Raw genomic sequence first — 19460 nt, forward strand, 5'->3', positions numbered from 1 at the left:
TGGGTTCTACCTGCTTCATCACCGTGCCAGCCACATTTATGTATAAGGAATAACAGTAATAAAATGAGTGACACAAATAGTCTTTTGCGATTTATTGCTTATAAATGCTCTAGTCTATTGTTGGTAAAAATAAAATCTATAATAATAATAATAATATCACAAATTCAACTAGCACAATAACCTTACATTACACATTGCACAATTAAAAGCCTTCATAATGACCACGACATGTACTGTAATGTAGGTAGAGAAGTTCAAGAGGTCCAGGTTTTCATTTTCTCTTTTTAGACAAGTACAACACTCATTCCACTACTTTCACATTTTATGACCTTATTGTCCAACATAATTCCTATAGACAATAAAATGAAAAAAGAAAAAAAAAAAAAACTTGGTTAGCATTAAATCTAGTTTGTTATAAACCAGAAAGAGAACAAAAAACCCCAAAAAGTAAACAGCGATGTCCATCAGGTCCTGTAGTATGATGCCATCAAGTCGAGCACTTTCATAGTGATTCGTGTGATTCTTAAATAAAACTTCCATTTAGCATTTTCAAGTAACAAAATATTAAGTGAAGTTGAGGTGAATCCTCAGTCAACAAGGGACTGTGCACGAGTTTAGATCGTGCAACGTTCTATCTCTTCGCTCAGCTCAGGGCAGAGTTCTTTGAGGAGCATCTCGAGCAGGACCTGAAAATAAGAAGGGAGGGGGAAAAAAAAAAAACCCATTAGCGGACTAGACTTCCCTAAATAAGATGATCCCTGCACGGCCACTAGATGGCATCAGTGTATCAAAATATCATAAATCAAACTAAAGAAAATGTTTAGGGGAAAACAGGGGATGGACAACTAATGTTTCTCATTTCTTAATGTATACCTCCTTGGTTGCACTTTTAGCTAATCCTTATCTAACAAAACATTTTAATTGAACCTGTTTTTTTATTTCCCTATAACATTAATGTATCTCTGGTGCTTAGTACTGTATTATTTTTCTGGGGTTTTATTATTATTATTTTTTTTTTACTTTTATCGCTCAATTTGCCCTGAAATCCTCTCTTCTTGATTATCGCCAATGTTGTGTGCCAATGATGTGTCGTGGGTTAAAAGGATTTTAAAAAAAAAACAAACAAACAAAAAAACTACACACACACACACACACACACACACACACACACACACACACACACACACACACACACACACACACACACACACACACACACACACACACACACACACACACACACACACACACAATAAATTCAGAAATGTTCTTTTATGAGATGAGGAGGGAAATGCTTACAACTGATTTCTTAAAGTTATAGAGTAAAGAAAATACTCAACCTCTAAATTTAAAGATATTTCCATGATGGCCCTCTATCAGTAAAATAAAAGCGGAAGAATTAATAGTGTCAGGTGCGGATGAGATAAAACAAAGTACAGGTTAGGCTGGAGTTACTGAGAATAAATGATATACACTTACGTAAAGAAGATGCTTGTTGGCACTGGATTCCTGAAGTGCATTGAAGATCTTAATGATCCCGTAACGAGCGTTCTGCTGCCCCACTAGATTCTGTAATGCATCTAATTGCCAAAAAATTAAAAGTTGCTTGGTTACAGTTTGCTCAAGCTATTAATCATACCACAGTGTGAAAGCTGGATTCACAAGTCCCAATCAAGTTTTATAATGACACTATTTATTATTATGTAATTTACAGATTTTTAATTCGACTGAATTATCAGTACAAAGTGGATTGATTTTTTTTTTTTTTTTTTTTTTGTTACTAAGTGCTTTCCATCGCCTGGACTCATCTGGTTCCACGGACAATGACGGCGGCGTGCCAAGAGCTTTGAAGCTGAACATTAGTGAGCTCTGTGCTAAGAGGCTCCGATTGCATATGCTCTGTATTTGCAAAGATGAGTGTGTGTGGTTGATGCACTTAACCAAAAAGAATTGAATTTAAATCAAATACTACCACACGAGCGTCACTGAAGTATTTGCAGCTTCCTCAAAATAACAATTATACTATTGCAATCCGAATCACTTTGGGGATTTTTTCTTAATTTAATTGAATTAATTAATTTCCGATTATGATTTCAAATACACAAATCTCATAAAATGAAGTGGGGGGAATCAGAACTTTAACACTGGCTAATGACTTGTATATAAATAAATAGTCAAATTAGTAATTCACAAGCATGACTAAATTAGGCATTACGTAATATTATTCCAGGAGAGTCAGTTAAGGTAGATTTTGTATATTCTTCTAATTTGGGGGCTGATCTGTTGTCAAGCAGAAAAAGTGCATCTTGTTCAGTTTAATGGACTTATGTGGGTAATTGCAGAACATCAACAGTGCCTCCAGGCGGAATAGTCTTCATAAAAGGACTCCAGATTGCATACCGTCTCATCAAAACATGAGAATTGAAGGTCATCCGGTAAACAAACAATATTAGTTATTTCTGTATAGCACAGGAAGCAAAAAAAGAGCTCGAGAGTGTGTAGGGTTTGAGAGACACGGTGCTCTTACCGGGGATGTTGTCCAGCAGTTTCTGCTGTGCTCTTTCCTTGGTCTCACGGCGCTCGGCATCTGTGCGAGATTTGTTATGTGGTGCTAGTTTCCCGTTAGGCCAGAACGTGTCTCGGAATATGTTAAAGTAGTAAACCAACATCTGCTCACTGAAGATCCAGTTTACCGTGTCTCTAATCTGCCTAGAAAAGATTACAGGTAAATGGAGGCAGACAGGGGAATCTTTCAAAACTTACTTCACAAATTACTTTCCATTATGTTTTATTTTATTTCTACCACCAATCTAATGTAATTATAAAAAGGTATTATACACAAGTCAAGAATTCTGTTGATGAGAGGTCAGAGGAGAATGGTCAGACTGCTTTAAGTTTAAAGATATGCATACCTTATGCAATGAACATATGCAACCTTAATTCAAGCAAACTATAATAGCAGAAAACCTTATAGGGTTCCACTCCTGATATCCAAAGCCTCGAATCTCAGGCTACAGTGGGCACTGAATTACTGCAAATGAAAGATAAAAAGATTAACACATATTGTTTCTATCTTTAACTTCTGGATTCCTGTCAATGCAAACTGGTCTGGCCATTCTCCTCTCTTACCTCTCTCATCAACAAGACATTTCCCCCTGCAGAGATACTGTTTAATGGATGTTATATATTTTTTTCACACCAGTAATATAAACTCTAGAGACAGTCAAGTGTGAAAATGTTAAGAGATAAGCAGTTCCTAAAATACTCGCACCAGCCTGTCTGGCAAACATGCCAACAAAATATCACTCAGATCACCGTGTTTTTACATATATATACAATCATATTTTACTGGTTTAAGATGACTTGTTGATTAGTAGATAAGTAGTGTAGTTGTTCAGTAGTATATAGAGAAACTTGAAGTAATAATGGCTCGCTTTCAAAAGTATGAAAACACTAGACTGAGAGGCTAAAGATTGTCCAACAAGTCACAATCGTCTACTCAGCATGCAGATTCTATCTAAACACAGTGCCCACAGTTTCAGTACATCCCCATCAGTGTGTCTTTTTAGGCATGACCACAGCATGCATGATAGGGAAACCTGGGAACCTTTCAATCATGGTTCTCTTTGACAGGGTCACAGCAGCCCACAGCAGGAGATTGCTTTACTTCACTTTGCTTTCCTGGAAATTTGATTAGCTTTCAGGCACTGTCAAATACCAGTCAGACAATGAGCAGCCTTTCTTACTTGTTTATCGTCCTTCCAAAAGTGACTTGGACTAGTGCAATAAGTGTCTTCCGTACCCACTTGAACACTGCGGGGGAAAATGACACAACATTAGTTTTTGCAGTAAACTGCACTTCAGGGGACAATCATTCCGATAAAACTGCATTTCCCTAAAGAGCACACAAGAAACACACACAGACATACAGCTAAGGATGCACTGATAATCACACTGCATGCAGTGGATCAGACAGGTACAGGATTTCACTTACTGCCCCTGAGTTCAAACACTTCTCCAATAAGCATGAAGAAGGGCTCGGCAAGGACATCTTTCCTACCGTCCGGCTCGTCGCCGTAGTCTGAGAGATCGCTGTCATCCTCAGCCTCATCCTGACAGAAAAGGATAGAGACCAAGAGAGAGTGATGCATTTAAAACCGTGTCTTTGTATTTCAATTAGGTGTTGTAAAGTGCCTTTCTCAGTCTCAATGTATATGCTAAGTCTACCCATGAGCCGCATTAAAATATTTTATTCCTCTTCCTGTTTTTATTTTGTCCCTAATGGTGTGGCAACATTTCTCAGCATTGAGATTGTGATGTGTTTTTTAATCAATACACAACAATAGAGTGCAGTACCTTAAGCTGAGCTTGCTTACAGTTGCGGTGTGCATGCACAATCGCATTACTCTCTACACTGTCTAGCATAGCTCGAAATGTTGGCACAGAGCTATTTCTATGGTATCGACGTTCTACCAATCCTGTCACTTCATACACTGTTTAAAAATTGTTGTGTGTGTGTGTGTCACCTCTTGATGGGAGAAAAGATCTCCTGGCAGTCTCTCCAGAAAAGAGGCAAGGGAGAACGTGGATTTTTTCTGGATGTCAGTGACCTTAAGGTGCTCTGGTGATGGGCTGAGAAATGCATACAGAGCTTCGCTCTGGCACATACGCTCATCGGTCAGCATTTTCTACACAAAAAAAGAAAATCAATCAATCAATTTATCTTTTTATATATATATATAGAGAGATCACATATTGCAACATATTTCTTTATACTTATGAAGGTTGTAAAAGGTTTTATCATAAAGATGGACAAATAACATATAGTGGTAAAACGTCCCCATATCGAGAGTCGTGTAGGGCTAAAAATATACTCCTAATACCCCATTTAAAAATGTCATTCTATGGTCAGTGGAAAAAAACGAAACACATGCACATGGAACAACATAGCCAGCACTAAATCACCTCCAGTAGTTGGTTCAATCCAGAACCACATTATTTTCTGACTCTCATCAAACCACACTAGATAGTCTAGCACACAAACACCAGTTTGGAACAACACTGCCTGGTTTAGTTCACACCTGAGTGTGATTGTTCTCACCTGCCAACAAACCACTCAGAAAAAAACTTGCTTTATTAGGCCTGACACTGCATATGTTCATGCAAGGGCAATCACCCAAGAGAGCTTTGGATTTTTTGCACCATAAAAAATAAGAGGCTGGAGACTGCACATCCAAATGGCAGGCTTATTAAACATGAGACTGAGAACATCTGGCTAAACCTTTCACTGATTTAAAATCTATATGATTAACATACAAATAAAATACAAGTTGTTCATAACTATTTTAATTTATATGCAGAATAATTGTACCTCCAAACAGAAATAAAAGAAAGACAGTGATATGAAACTTTTGATTCTTGCTCTTCTCTGTCAATACCTATACATGTCTCCAGTCTCAGTTGCTCGGTCATGAGCGACATCCAATCAGACTACACATAGTCTCAACATCCCTTTAGCTGACAGGCACAAACAAGCTACCCAGGGAGCTGAAATTGCATTGGTTCCAAAAAAATAATAAATAGTGACATTTGCAATTGTAGGCTGAATAACTGCAATTTGTGCAACATGGCAGTATTAAAGCTCACCTGCAAAAATGTGTTCAGTTGGTTTTTGGATTTCTCAAGAAATTTTTGGTCAATAGACTTGAATGGCAGTTTGCTGAGCGAGGGCAGCTGAACCTTCTTCAAAGAGGGAAAACACTGGAGAACGACAGAAAGAGAGGCAGGTGGCCTGTGGTGTTAGAGTTTTGTCATGCGTAATTTGTATCACATCTGAAAACATGCGACGGCTCGATGACTCATCTCGTCGCCATAGCAACTCGGTCAGGGACACGGCAGAGTCTCTGTCGACTCAGATGTCGGCACTGAAGTGAGGATTAAATGCTCTCTGAAAGAAATTAGCGTATGTCAAGTAATCAAATGTCCCCAGGTGACATGTACCTCAGTCAGCTTCCTGTGCAGGGCCTGAAACTCGCTCAGCTTCCTCGTGACAAACCAGCTGCTGTTCTCCGAGTCTTCACTTTCCAAAAGACTCACTGCTACTGAATAGAACGCCATTTGCTCACTGTTCTCCTCACAAGCCTGCAGGTGTAGACAGACACATCATACAAAAAGTACGTCATTTGTTTCTGGGATGAATTGCGGGATGCGATTTAAAGGGGTTTTACTGGCAAAAGATGAAAAAAATCTGAAACCCATGTTGCTTAATAAATATATTTTTTTACACAAAATTTCAAATAGACATATAGTCAGTGATTTGGATTTGCCAGGTGCAATTCAAGAGATGCATAAAATAAATCTTCAATATTAAAAAATAATGGGCAAGTAAGAAAGTTCTGCTGGTTTTCAACATGGGTTCATCTGAAAATCGCTCTGCTTTGCGTTCTTTTTTGATGGAGGGTTTTAAAGCACCCAGGCCCCTCACAGGTGTTCGCACTGCTGCCCAAACACAACTCCTTTCTTTCTATATTTATTTTCTGCTGCAGCAAATCAGAGCTAAAATAAACAAGCTATAAACAAGGCCACGGTGTCATAGACGTGTGGCGCAGCTGTTGTGCAATTATGTCGCTCTCCATTTAAATTCTAGTCCTTTTTTTGTATAGCACATTACATAGTAGACAAAACAGACTTTAGAGAAATCTGGGTCTAGATCTAGATTCCTAAACTAGAAAGCTGGATGCAACGAAGGCTAAGAGAACTTCCTAAAATGACCTGAGCCTAAACAACACTATTAAAAATGCAGGGTTTTTTCCTTCTAAAACAAACAAACAAACAAACAAATAAATAAATAATACCAATAATAATAATAATAAATAAATGAATAATTTATTTATTTAATTATTAATTTATGCTTAATGAGCATCATAGCTAGCACTAAAGTCACATTTAGCCACATGAATAAAATAAAGTCAAGTCAGGTACTGATGTAGGGTGAGGAGGCCTGGGAACTTAATTCCATATTGTGGATAATTATAATATATAAGTAACAAATTATTTGATCAATTATTTCATACTGAAATGATAAATTATTAATTATTAACTACAAAGCCAAAATGTTGTGCATGAAAAGTATGAACTCATGATTTCCAGAAACTTTCTTTTGATACTTCAAATCATCTCCATCAAATCATTTTTATCTAAATGAGCCATTTAAAAAAGCCATGCAGTCTTTTTTTGCCAAATCAAACTAATAATCTTGAAATGGTTCAAGCAGAGTCACAATGTGTTACAGGGGACTAGATTCAACCCCAAAAGATTACACTTTGGTTACGGTGTTTACAGCCTAGAAGAAGCTGCTTTCAACCCCTTTCACTTCATATAGCGATCACAGAAAACGTAAAAATAGTAAATAAAAATAAAATAGTGAATAAATGTAAAAAAATGCTAATTTGTATACAAAATCTATTAATTTTTTTTATCTTTTAACTGAAAGTAATCTTTTTGGTCATTACTAGTGGCCAAACTTTGTGTGCCTCCCTTAGCAGCTGTGTAATTCAGGGAAGGAAGGAAAGAAAAAATAAATAATAATAAATTGTTGTTCGTAAAGCAACTTAAGTCACTCGGCAGACTAACCTCGGCTGTGTTAATCACAGCTCTCCATGTGCCCAGATTCTCACACCACCAGTCTGTACGCGAGATATGCAGCTGCAGTTCACTGTGCTCCTTCTCCATTACCCCAATCTCCTCTTTCAGGAGACACACAATCTGCATGCACAAACACACATATAAACACAATGATGCTAGCAATCCCATCCCAGCTGCAAGTGAAGTGTGTCATTTTATTTTGTGGCTATTAATAAATGATGAGGACACAAAGTTAATACATGAAAACAACAGCACAGTTGAATTCACAAAGATCCCAGACAGTGTGTGCTCTTGAAATGGAGTTAGACAGAAAGGCACATGTCTGGCTTTTTAAGGGTGAATCTACAAGGGCACTTGACACCTCCTGGCAGCAAAGAGAAGACTATAACAAGAGCAGCTCCGCTAAAGATGAATGCTAATAGTGACCCCGGGTTTAACTGAGGTGCATATTGTGCACCAATTGCGGTTAAGATTAATAAATCAGGCCATAGCAAGGTCAAGCTATCTGTTACTAAAGCCCAGAAGCATTTTCACAGTCTGAGTACCGGTAATGTAAACCTATATTTGGTTTGCTAAATACAGAAATACAAATTAATCAGGAGCCTAGTTTTGTTTTTTTGCATGTGCAATGGATCTTCTGTCCCATTCAATAGGCACACCTTTTTGTCAGGTCTGGGAGCATTCTGTATTGAGCCCAGAGCTTGGCGTTTGTACTCCAGTCTTTCGCAGAGTTGCCAGAGTTTGTTAGCAGCATAGCTGGCCTGCTCGTTAATACCTTTACTGCCCTCGTCCAGGGTCACCTCTCCGCCGTCCATGGTCTGACACTGTATACGAAAAACACACAGCAACACACAAGCATAAACATGGCCAGGTCAGGTCATGTTAATCGCACATGTAGTCATGACAAAAGGTGAAAACCATATTGTTAAATCCTATGCAATAAACCAAATGTCATTATAATGAGTAAGCAATTACTTTATCCAAGGCCTAGTTGTTATTATAACTTATGTTTTAAGTATATCTTTTATGTGCAGTCCATAAAATTGTCCAACTTTATTATATATAAAAAAAAAAATAATAAATAGGCTTTTTATTTCATAGCCAGTTTACAGTTTAGATTGTTAAATGTACCATTGGTAATCATCATATATATGTGCACTCCATTTTCCACTTTGGCTACATTGACTGCAGTCTGAAAAGCCTGTGTGCTGTGGTTAGTGTAAGTCACGATTCAGAGGCATGTTGTGTGGTATGCACTGGCCTAACTAGAAATTCATTTTGTGGAATTAATATTTTGAAATGAGAACATATACAAAATTAAAACCACGGTTGCGTTTCTGATCTAACCTGCAAGTGTGAAACACATGCAAAATACAATAAATGCTATTAATAGTACAACCACTTTAATCTATTCTAACTTTAAACCCTACAGAAATGTTGGTGCTGGCTGATAAAAAGATGAAATATCCGGGTCCTTGAAAAAAAACTACCTGATATTGTATATTTAAATGGATCATATTACTAAGACAAAAAAAATAAATAAAAACAAAACAAGTACAATGTGAAGTATTTATATATATATATATATATATATATATATATATATATATATATATATATATATATATATATATATATATATATATATATATATATATATATATAAAGCTTGCGAGACACGGGCTGCTTTTTTGCTCTTTGGAAAAGGAAAAAGAAAAAAAACAGCCTACAGGTAACCATTAGATATAATTTTACAGCTCACTATAAATATCTCTGCCATTTTATTTAATCTGAGCCGAACTCTCCTGAAACGTGAGTTGCATAGGACCATGGGTGTGAGTAGAACGTAGGGGGGAAACGTGACTGGTCCAGTTTACTGATTTACTGAAAGCAATCAATATACATGGTCTCTTTACTGGATTGCAATCAATCATAATGAAATGTGAAAAATTGCATTTGTTTCTGTGATGCTCATCACTGAAAGCACATTAGAATTGTAGCCTTTATTACAGGGTATGAAAGGCTGATTGTCACTACATTGTTATAAATTGCTCAGGTACCTGAAAGCAAAATGGTGTTTAGCTAATATTATTCATTTAACTGTCAGTCACTACGCCCTTTTCCTCACACAGCCCTATTCTTCAGTGTGCTATGACGCAAGTACTTACGCTATCATCTTTTTCCTCACTGCTGGACTGAGAGCTGCTTCTTTGCTCCTCCCATTTAATAAGACGGTCATACAGATCACTGACGAGGAACGAGGGGTAATATCGCTCTTTCATGGTCTCATAGACGTCACTCTGGATCTTGTAAAAGACGTCCGTGCCTTTGTTTCCCACCAGAGTCTGTTGGATCTCCTTATAGAGAGCTTTCTCTACTGGGATCTCTCGACTCTCTACAAAGAAGTTCTGGTAGATTTCACCTACCAACTGTGGCACCTCGCTCTGCATTAAAAACAAAAAAACAAAACAGAATTAAGAGGGTGCCATAAAATAAAAATAGATTTATTTATTTTACAAACAGTTAATTCGATTAACTTCATTTAGAACTTTTATTTCAGCTTTTATATCATCAAACATCAGCCCCTCAGAAAAAGTGGAATATTGTGTAAGGATATTTTATATATATATATATATATATATATATATATATATATATATATATATATATATATATATATATATATATATATATATATATGTGTGTGTGTGTGTGTGTGTGTGTGTATGTGTATATATATACATATACATATATATATATATATATATATATATATATATATATATATATATACACACATATATACATTACATATATATATATATATATATATATATATATATATATATATATATATATATATATATATATATATATATATATGTATATGTATATATATACACATACATATACATACATACATACACACACATACAAATAAATTTGTATATATAAATAAAAAACAGGGCAACTCATTTTCACCCTCAATAATAGTAACTATACTAATAGTGAAAAAATAGTAACAATAATTCATCAATTGCAGGGTTTTAATTAAAGATTTTTCATGTGCAAACACTTTTAGACAGCATACTGGATGTAATCATTTTCATGTGTGTGTGTAAATAAAAGCCAATCAATCAGATTCAGTAGATATGAACTTTGTTCTGTCCATCTCCTGAAAGTGGGGGTTTGAGGGGTTTGAGGGTTAGCTTGACTATAATAATGCTAATAATGCTCTTTTTTTTTTTTTGTCACATATACTTTATAGCATAGTGGCATCCTTTCTTTACATATCACAGCTTATTAGGAAGCTGGGGTCAGCCATGATACAGCACCCCTGGAGCAGAGGGGGTTAAGAGCCTTGCGTAAGGGCCCAACAGTGGCAGCTTGGCAGTGCTGGAGCGCAAACCCTGACCTTCCAATCAGTAACCCAGACCTTTAATAATTGAGACCTTAGCATAACAATTGAGATACCACCTCTAATATGCCAATATGATAACTTTCTTGACATTAACCTTTAAACAAAGCTAATGCAGAACAAGGAATACAATACTTAACTTATCTGGCAATATGAATGCAATTACTGCAGTACAATATGTAGAAAAAGTACAATAAAAACACGTAGAATTCTACTGAGTGGAAGTGCAAATAATTCATACCCTTGACATGTTTTGTGTAAAAATCATAGAGGGCCTTGTGGAGCACCACAAGGACATTTTCCCCAATCAATAATCTTGGTACTCTTTTTTTTTAAATTTTTTTTTTTTTTTTTTGTGCATGTGGTGTTCATTAATATGAAGCGTTTTACAAGGGCTCTCTAAATAATGAGCTGATGAACACTGTCAGAACACAGGCAACTCACATTATTCTGTATTATATGGTGCTGGTGCTGCTTAAAAACATTACCCTGCATTTTTTATTTCTTTTTTTGCGTAGGCATGTAGTCATGAGTCCAGAGATCAAAATGTTACAAGAAGCACTGATTGCAGTCCTGGGGGCCAAACATTACAGCAATACTGCAGCACAATTTAGCAGAGTAAAAGAAAATATAAATTTAACAGAACTAAAGAAGTACCCTATTGAAATAATGCCTCCAGCACAAACAACAGTGCTGCCCAGACCATCTTGTGCTCATCAGATGATATTGTTAACATAATACAAGTGAAAGATATGTATTCAGAAATAAGCTAGTTCACTAGTCAAAAAAGCATTAAGCGTTCAAACTTTAAGCAAATATTCTTCTTATTATATTTCTGGGAATGTGCATATGTTTCTCTAACCTTGTTAGCACTTTTCAGCATCTCTACCAGCTCCCAAAAACTGATGAGGGCTCTTTTATCCACACGCTCCATATAAACACGGAAATGCTCTCGGAACACAGCGTTAGACATGATCTCCTCAAACTGAAGAATCTGTGTGAGAAAAGAAGAAACTTTTTAGGAGTCTTTAAGATACAAACATAATATGAATCTCTATTAAATGTTTTTTTTTCTGGTCACTTTTTTTATTTATTTTTCTTGTGTGAATTTTACCACGATGTGCCTGGAAACACTGAATCACATCACTCAAAATTAATAAACTAGTCATTAATCTTTTAAACAAATCTCAAATCAATTAAGTCTTGTTTCTAATTACTTAAACATTTCTTAACCACCTAACAATATTTTGAGCAAATTCATAGTTTTATGCGTCACATACATGTGACTGGTCTGTGAAATACAACCTCAATTCCAAAAAAGTTGGAGACACTATAGGAAATGTAAATAAATAGATAAAAAAAAATAAAATAAATGATTTGCAAATCTCATAAACCCATATTTAATTCACAACAAAACATGAGGTAAACTGAGGTATTGTACGGTTTTAGGGAAATAAAATAGGGTAGTTTTTAAATTGATAGCTGCAACACTTCTCAAAAATTGCAGTATGTGGTTTAACACTGTGTTGCTGACATATACAAGGCTTTCCCCAACCAGCACGTGCTGCTGTAAAACCTGTATACAGTATGCCTTTCAGCATTGACGGTGCCTTTCCAGATGTGCAAGTTGCCCATTCCATTGAGACTAATGCACCCCCATATGATTAGAGAACTAAGTGCTGATAACAAGCTGGATTGTCCCTCTCCTCTTTAGACCAGAGGACATGGCATCCACAGTTTTCAACTTTGTCTCTGACAATGACATTCGGTCCAGAGAAGACGGGGGCATAACCCTCTAAACCGAATCATGTTACTGGCCTCTTGACATTAACCGAATTAACTGCAAAATGTTTCTCTGGCTATTTCTTTTCTTGCCCTGTACCCAAAATTGGAGATGTGTTGTAGCAATTATATATTTATATATATATATATTTATTATATTATATATTTATTATATTATATATATATATATATATATATATATATATATATATATATATATATATATATATATATATATATATATATATATATATATAAAAAAGTCCTCTGTTTTTCCTCAAAACGGTACAAATTCTATTGGTTTAATTTACATCTGACACGGTGTCCCATTTTTATTTTTTTAATTGGTTGAATAAACAATCAAATTGAAAAATAAAACTATAATAGAGCAATAAATAACTTACATTTACAAAAATTTTAAATATGGAATAATAAAATTAGAACTAAAATATAGAGTCTAAAATGTATATATTTTCCAGCCATATGTGGTTCTTCCCCAAACAGTTACCACAAAGTTATAGGCAAAGAACTATATAGAATATGTCTGGATGTAGTAGAAGTACATTTTCCCTTCACTTGAACTAGGAGACCCAAACCTGTTAGAGCATGGCAATGCTCCTGTGCACAAAGCGAGCTCCATGAAGATATGGTTTACATGGGCTGGAGTGGAAGATCTTGAGTGGCCTGCTATCGAGCTCTGACCATAACCCTATTAAACACCCAGGCCTTCTCACCCTACATCACCCTACCCTACTTGCTTTACAAAAGAGCACTAGTGTGCTAAATTATAGAGGTTAAGTTAACAGCAAATTTGGTATGGGATGTTCAAAAAGCGTATATGCATCTTATGGTCAAGCAAACGAAAACTTGTCAATATAGTGTACATACTTAATGTAGTTGTGGGAAAGAAAAGAAAAAAACTCTAGCATTAGTGAGGCACTGATAAACCACGGCTTGAAATCCATCCTAAAAGTGTTTAATGGGGTTTATGTTAGTGCTCAGGCCACTCAAGTTCCTCCACATCACTCATGGCAACCCATAAAGTTCATAAAGATCCGGTGAATTATACGTCAAATACTGTATGTAAATATAAAAGCAGTTTCAGGTCGGTTTGCATTTATTTTGAAATAACAGGTTTTAGATTGGAAAGTAAGAAAGTAAAAAGCTTCTTGCATAAATTTCATCTGCATCCCTCAATTAGGGTTTAACAGACAGCTCATGTGCACAGTAACACTTTTGGCATTTAGTGTTAAGATGTAATAAAGACAAAGATGTAAGTACACGCATCACCATTAAATGACTGGATAACCAAGTGGATCACCATTAAGGATTTAGTGTAACTGCAGTAGTCTAGATTTTGAGTGATTTCACAATGGAGTCTAATTTTGTAGTAGTATTAGCATAATGTAAGTAAGTTGCTGTTATGATGCATTTTAGAACTCGTAAAGAAAACTTGCTGTCACGCAAATTGATAACCGTGCCTGATGCATGGCACATTATCTGGATGAAGATTTCAATATTACACAGATATTCATAATCTGTAATTATAGTAAGCTCTCGTAGGATGACAAGACACAAAACTCATTTGGTAGTTGAGGCTGGGAACAAGGTTTAATATCTGGTGAGCCTAAAGGGATACAATAAATTGTCGCACTAAAGTACAATGTGAACAGACAGCACCTATGAAATGGAAGGCACCTATGAAATTTAAACATCTTAAACAGCAAGAGACAAATCTGTCTGTGCTTTATTATGAGTTAACCAGGCAGCCCTAATAAGAAGACCATGTAATGTCATTAAGTGAAGAGCAAGGTTAAGTAATAGCATGCTTCCTTTTTGAGAAAGGTGATGAGAGAGAAGAAAGACCAAAGAAGCAAAAGATTGTTGAAAAATGTGGTACAATATTGATATGTGAATTCATTTCCGGAACAATCAGTCAGTCAATTATATTTGAGGGTTAGTCAGGTCAGTTGGACCCACCCACTGCTGGCAAAAACAAAGCAGAAGCAATAGCTGAAAAAAGTTGCATGCATAGCGAGTTTTCCTCTGTTTAAGGGAAAAAAAAAAAAAGTGAGAGTTCTTTGTTTAAATTAAATCATCAGGAAGGAAGTTTGTAAAAGTCCTACGAACACAGAATCCAATCTGACTTCCTAATAGCTTTTTATGCTCTTTACAGAGAGCAAAAGTTTAAAGCTACTTGATGAAATGTAATGGCACCACTGCATTTTTACACAGAACCTGAGACTGAGATGGTTGTCAGACTTAAATTCAAACCACAGAAACGATCAAGCGCAGTTATACCTACAAATTAGCATGTTTGTGTGTGTGTGTGTGTGTGTGTGTGTGTAAGTGCACTTGTTTGTGTATGTGTGTGCATGCGTGTGCTTGCATGTCCAACTATACAATATATTATATTTGTGCTGATCTTATGACTGGCACGCTTATTCATAACATCTAAGCCGCTCATTAATCTCAGTTCTTAGTAATGTGTGTTTTGAGAAAACTGGCATCTTAACAACAATAAAAATTTAATTCACTGTGCAGCCTACTAAGAAAATTATCCCTCCATTGCACCAGTCCCCAATAGTTTGTTAGCTCATGGGAAACCCCTGCTATATTCATGTGCAAAGGATGTTGATGAACTGTGCTGAGAAGTGAAGCACTATTACCCTCACCTTCTGGCCCTGAGGCCCGTCTCCCTCATCTTGGTTCCCGTCTTCTTGCTGCTCATAGTTGGGACCACCCAGCAGCCGAATCCTCTTTTCACACTGCTTCTTAGCCACTGTCAGCTGGTTAATGTAGCGCTTCATATTCCTAGCTCGTAACAAGTCAGCCTTCATTGCAGCAGTCTCCTTTCCTTTACTGTCTGTACAGTTGGGAAAGTGTGTGTGTGTGTGTGTGTGTGTGTGTGTGTGTGTGTGTGTGTGTGTGGGCGGGGGATGAAAGCAGACAAAAGTGGGAGAAAACAAGAATTCTGCAGGTCAGCTGGAGAAAGATTACAGAGAAACGATAATTTTAAGCCATATAAAAGGGATTAGGCACTGCCTAATAGAACATGTCTCAAGAAAATTCTTTACAGTGAGGAAACTAATTATGTAACAAAATTCTAACCACATTAGGACACCCACTCAAGGACCAGAGATGGCTGGGTGGGACTCATTGATGGCTTATGGTGATGTAAATTTTACGGAAGTGAATTCTACAGCAATGAGTACTGCGATCTGAAAAGTTATATATAGTCCACATCGTCTCGTGTTTTTTATTTTTTCCCCCAGAAATGCAGCTGCAGAGAGCCAGCTGTTTTTCAGTGAAAGAAAGAAAGAAAGAAAGAAAGAAAGAAAGAAAGAAAGAAAGAAAGAAAGAAAGAAATGGAAAGAAATGAAAGAAAGAAAGAAAGAAATGGAAATGGAAATGGAAATGGAAAGAAATGGAAAGAAAGAAAGAAAGAAAGAAAGAAAGAAAGAAAGAAAGAAAGAAAGAAAGAAAGAAAGAAAGAAAGAAAGAAAGAAAGAAAGAAAGAAAGAAAGAAAGAAATGGAAAGAAAGAAATGGAAAGAAAGAAATGGAAAGAAAGAAAGAAATGGAAAGAAAGAAAGAAAGAAATGGAAAGAAAGAAAGAAAGAAAGAAAGAAAGAAATGGAAAGAAAGAAATGGAAAGAAAGAAAGAAAGAAAAAAATGGAAAGAAAGAAATGGAAAGAAAGAAAGAAAGAAAGAAAGAAAGAAAGAAAGAAAGAAAGAAATGGAAAGAAAGAAATGGAAAGAAAGAAATGGAAAGAAAGAAATGGAAAGAAAGAAATAGGGGCGAGTGAGACAGTTGTAGAGGCGATGTTAATTTTTCCTGTCTGCATACAGAAGACAACACTCTGACAGCCCTGTATGAGCAGTTATTGATTGGCTCATTACCGATGTCTGGAGCTGTCAGGTGTAGGAGCGGGGAAAAAAATAAATAAAAAGAGAGAGAAGTGAGGAACTGAAAAACCTTTTTTATTTAGAACATTGGTCTTTTTTTATGCAGAATATACCTATTTTGTAATAGAACATAAGATCCAAGAGTAGAATCATTTCACTGTAATTATCTCTTCCTGAGATGTAGATAAGAAGTGCACTCTGTATCTGGTTAACTACATAATCACATTCAAATTCAAGTGACATTCGATAGCTTACCAATATTCCACAGGAATTAAATACATCCAAAACAGCAGCTTGTAAAGAAGTTCTTTGAAAGCAAAGCCAAGATACTCATCAAACCACAAAAGTAAGCCAGTCAGGGAATGACATTTAGCTGTAGAGCAGTTATAGTACATAATAATTGGAAGCGCATGCACTAAATGTCAACTAAATCCGATTACATTTAATGAAACAGCTACAATTACTGACTATGACTGTTGCCATGCAGACATCATGTTTACCTGCACAAAGGTCACTTTCACCAGACATGGCCTAAATATCTTAACGGTCTCAAAAACAAACCAACAATCATATGTAAAAATCTCCTTTCAGCAAGTGAGCTAAAGTGGAATCGACCCATTTAATACTGGTTTTTAAATGATTAGAAGACAAAATGAAACTTAAAGAGAACGCTGCATGTGTGACGACTTGGGAAAACCCATCACATGGTCAAACTCTCTACTCTATTGAAAATTCAAGGCATTCGTTCTTAACTGAAAATCATTTTTTGACATATACAAAAGTGATTGTCTAAAAAAATAAATAATTTTTTTTTTAAAAACCCTTCAAACTGACTATTTCTCTCACCAGCATTAACATCCAATAAATTAAACACATACACATAATATTATAATTGCATAATTTACTTGTTATACAATAATTATTTAAAATTAAAATTTACTTGTTATACAATTTATTTCCTTACATCAGTCTTGGTCTCATTTGCTCTGATAAAAGTCACTTGTTAAACAGAAATTCTTGGCATTATAATTTCTATTCTTATCAGTTACTATTGTATTTATCAAACCAGTGAAAACAGTGGCAACAGAGGAACCAGACCCAAAAGGTAATCCGTCCACTTAACTGGAAAATGCTCATGGCAAATGCAGCCCTAAGCCATTGTTGCAGATTGTTTATATTACAGTCCAAATCCATCTTTATATACATTTTAAAACTGAAATAGGTGTGTAATAAACTAAATAGGCTCATATTTGTTTAAGTCTAGTGATCCAATAACTTGACATTTAATGTGAGGGGAAAGCACCCTTTATGCAAATATCTTTGGAAAATGACTGGTGTATTTATGTTCCATAATTCAGCCAATGTGGGTGTTTGTTATAACACTCCCACATGTCTTTGTAATAACAAGCTGCTATTTAATAAGTGCATAATATTTGTGTTACTTACAAAAACTGTTTTGTTGTGTATAGGTGGATGTCAGACATACCTTTCTGCTTCTTGAGCTGGGGGATGCTGCTGATAGTGGTGGCCTGAATGATCTCCACAACTATCTGATACCTGGATAAGTTTAAAGAAATGCAAGTCAGTACTTTACTGTTTATAGTGTTGGAAGAAACACAGAAGTGGGAGAACACAAAAATTCTTACAGAGCGGCTGGAGGAAGATAAAAAAAAAAAAAGAAAGAAAAAAAAATCAGGCCATATAACAGGAAGAGGCCAACTCTGGCTTGGAGTACATTTCTCACACCTTTCAAGGTTCTACATCTCGCCAGAACACATTTTTTACAATGGTGTAACAAATTATGTAACACAATCTTATCCAATATCCGTAAAGTGCTTCCTAACAAAGCGACCTGTATGAACACTGCTACAGTATATTAAAACAGCTTTAACCAAGCAATCAAGAGAAATCCAAAACTCCTAACAATGAATGAAATGAGCATGTCTTAAATCATCTCAAAATTTACTGGCAATTATTCAAAGAAAAAGTAGAAAGGATTTTGCAATCAAAAAGACTATTCATTATGTATTCTATTTAAACTTCCCAAGCTGTGTTTGCCACATAAAATTTCACTTCCTAATTTGAGTGCCAATCTATACATAAAAAAATATATTCGAAATATGAAAGTTTGCCAGATGAAGATAAAAAAAAAAAATCTTCAGAAGACTGTAGCTATAAGCTATAAATGCAAGTTCTTCAGGATTTATTTCCACTCGGGAAGAAAAAATAATAACAAAACATTCTGCCACACTCTGCCCATAATGTCAGCTACTCCATATTTAATTTCTTCTTTATTGCAAGTGAGATATTGCAGTCCTACCAAAGTTCCAGATTTTGATATTTTATGGGGAAAGTAGGAGGGAGAGAGAATTCGCTGAATATAATAAGCTCAATGAAAGGCAAATTGTGGAATTTAAAATAAAACATCTTCTGTACCTATAACCTGTTTGGAACTAAATAAAAAGACAAAGGAACATATTTATTGTATTTAAATTCAAGCATCACGCTCAACAAGAAAACTGGCTTAATAATCATCGAGCTATATCTAGGGTAATGTCGAGATTTAATGTATGGAGACAAAGATACACCAGTACTGATGCAGACTGTAAGAAACAAACATGTAATCATTTATAGATTTACAGTGAAAATAAATATCTATGATAGTCACAAAAACATTGTTTCTAAATTTCACTTCTAAACACAGACG

At 35.6% G+C, this 19460-nt stretch overlaps 1 protein-coding gene across 2 annotated transcripts in view; it reads right to left on the minus strand.

Annotated features, from left to right (window-relative positions):
• Positions 1-77: 77 nt before the first annotated feature.
• Positions 78-19460, minus strand: part of snx25 (sorting nexin 25) — a 38807-nt gene continuing 19424 nt past the window's right edge. For both annotated transcript variants that reach the window (XM_083561580.1, XM_083561581.1), the window contains exons 6-19: positions 18240-18310; positions 15520-15710; positions 11925-12056; positions 9813-10088; positions 8304-8468; positions 7633-7764; positions 6001-6141; positions 5647-5760; positions 4527-4688; positions 3995-4112; positions 3747-3813; positions 2528-2709; positions 1480-1580; positions 78-686 (exon numbers count right to left, since the gene is read on the minus strand). In XM_083561580.1, the coding sequence (XP_083417706.1) occupies positions 615-686; positions 1480-1580; positions 2528-2709; positions 3747-3813; positions 3995-4112; positions 4527-4688; positions 5647-5760; positions 6001-6141; positions 7633-7764; positions 8304-8468; positions 9813-10088; positions 11925-12056; positions 15520-15710; positions 18240-18310 (1924 nt within the window). In that variant the 3' untranslated portion in view covers positions 78-614. The remainder of the gene's footprint in view (positions 687-1479; positions 1581-2527; positions 2710-3746; positions 3814-3994; positions 4113-4526; positions 4689-5646; positions 5761-6000; positions 6142-7632; positions 7765-8303; positions 8469-9812; positions 10089-11924; positions 12057-15519; positions 15711-18239; positions 18311-19460) is intronic.

This window comes from Silurus aristotelis (genome assembly GCF_946808225.1).
Source record: "Silurus aristotelis genome assembly, chromosome: 14".
In the NCBI taxonomy this organism is placed as follows: Eukaryota; Metazoa; Chordata; class Actinopteri; order Siluriformes; family Siluridae; genus Silurus; species Silurus aristotelis.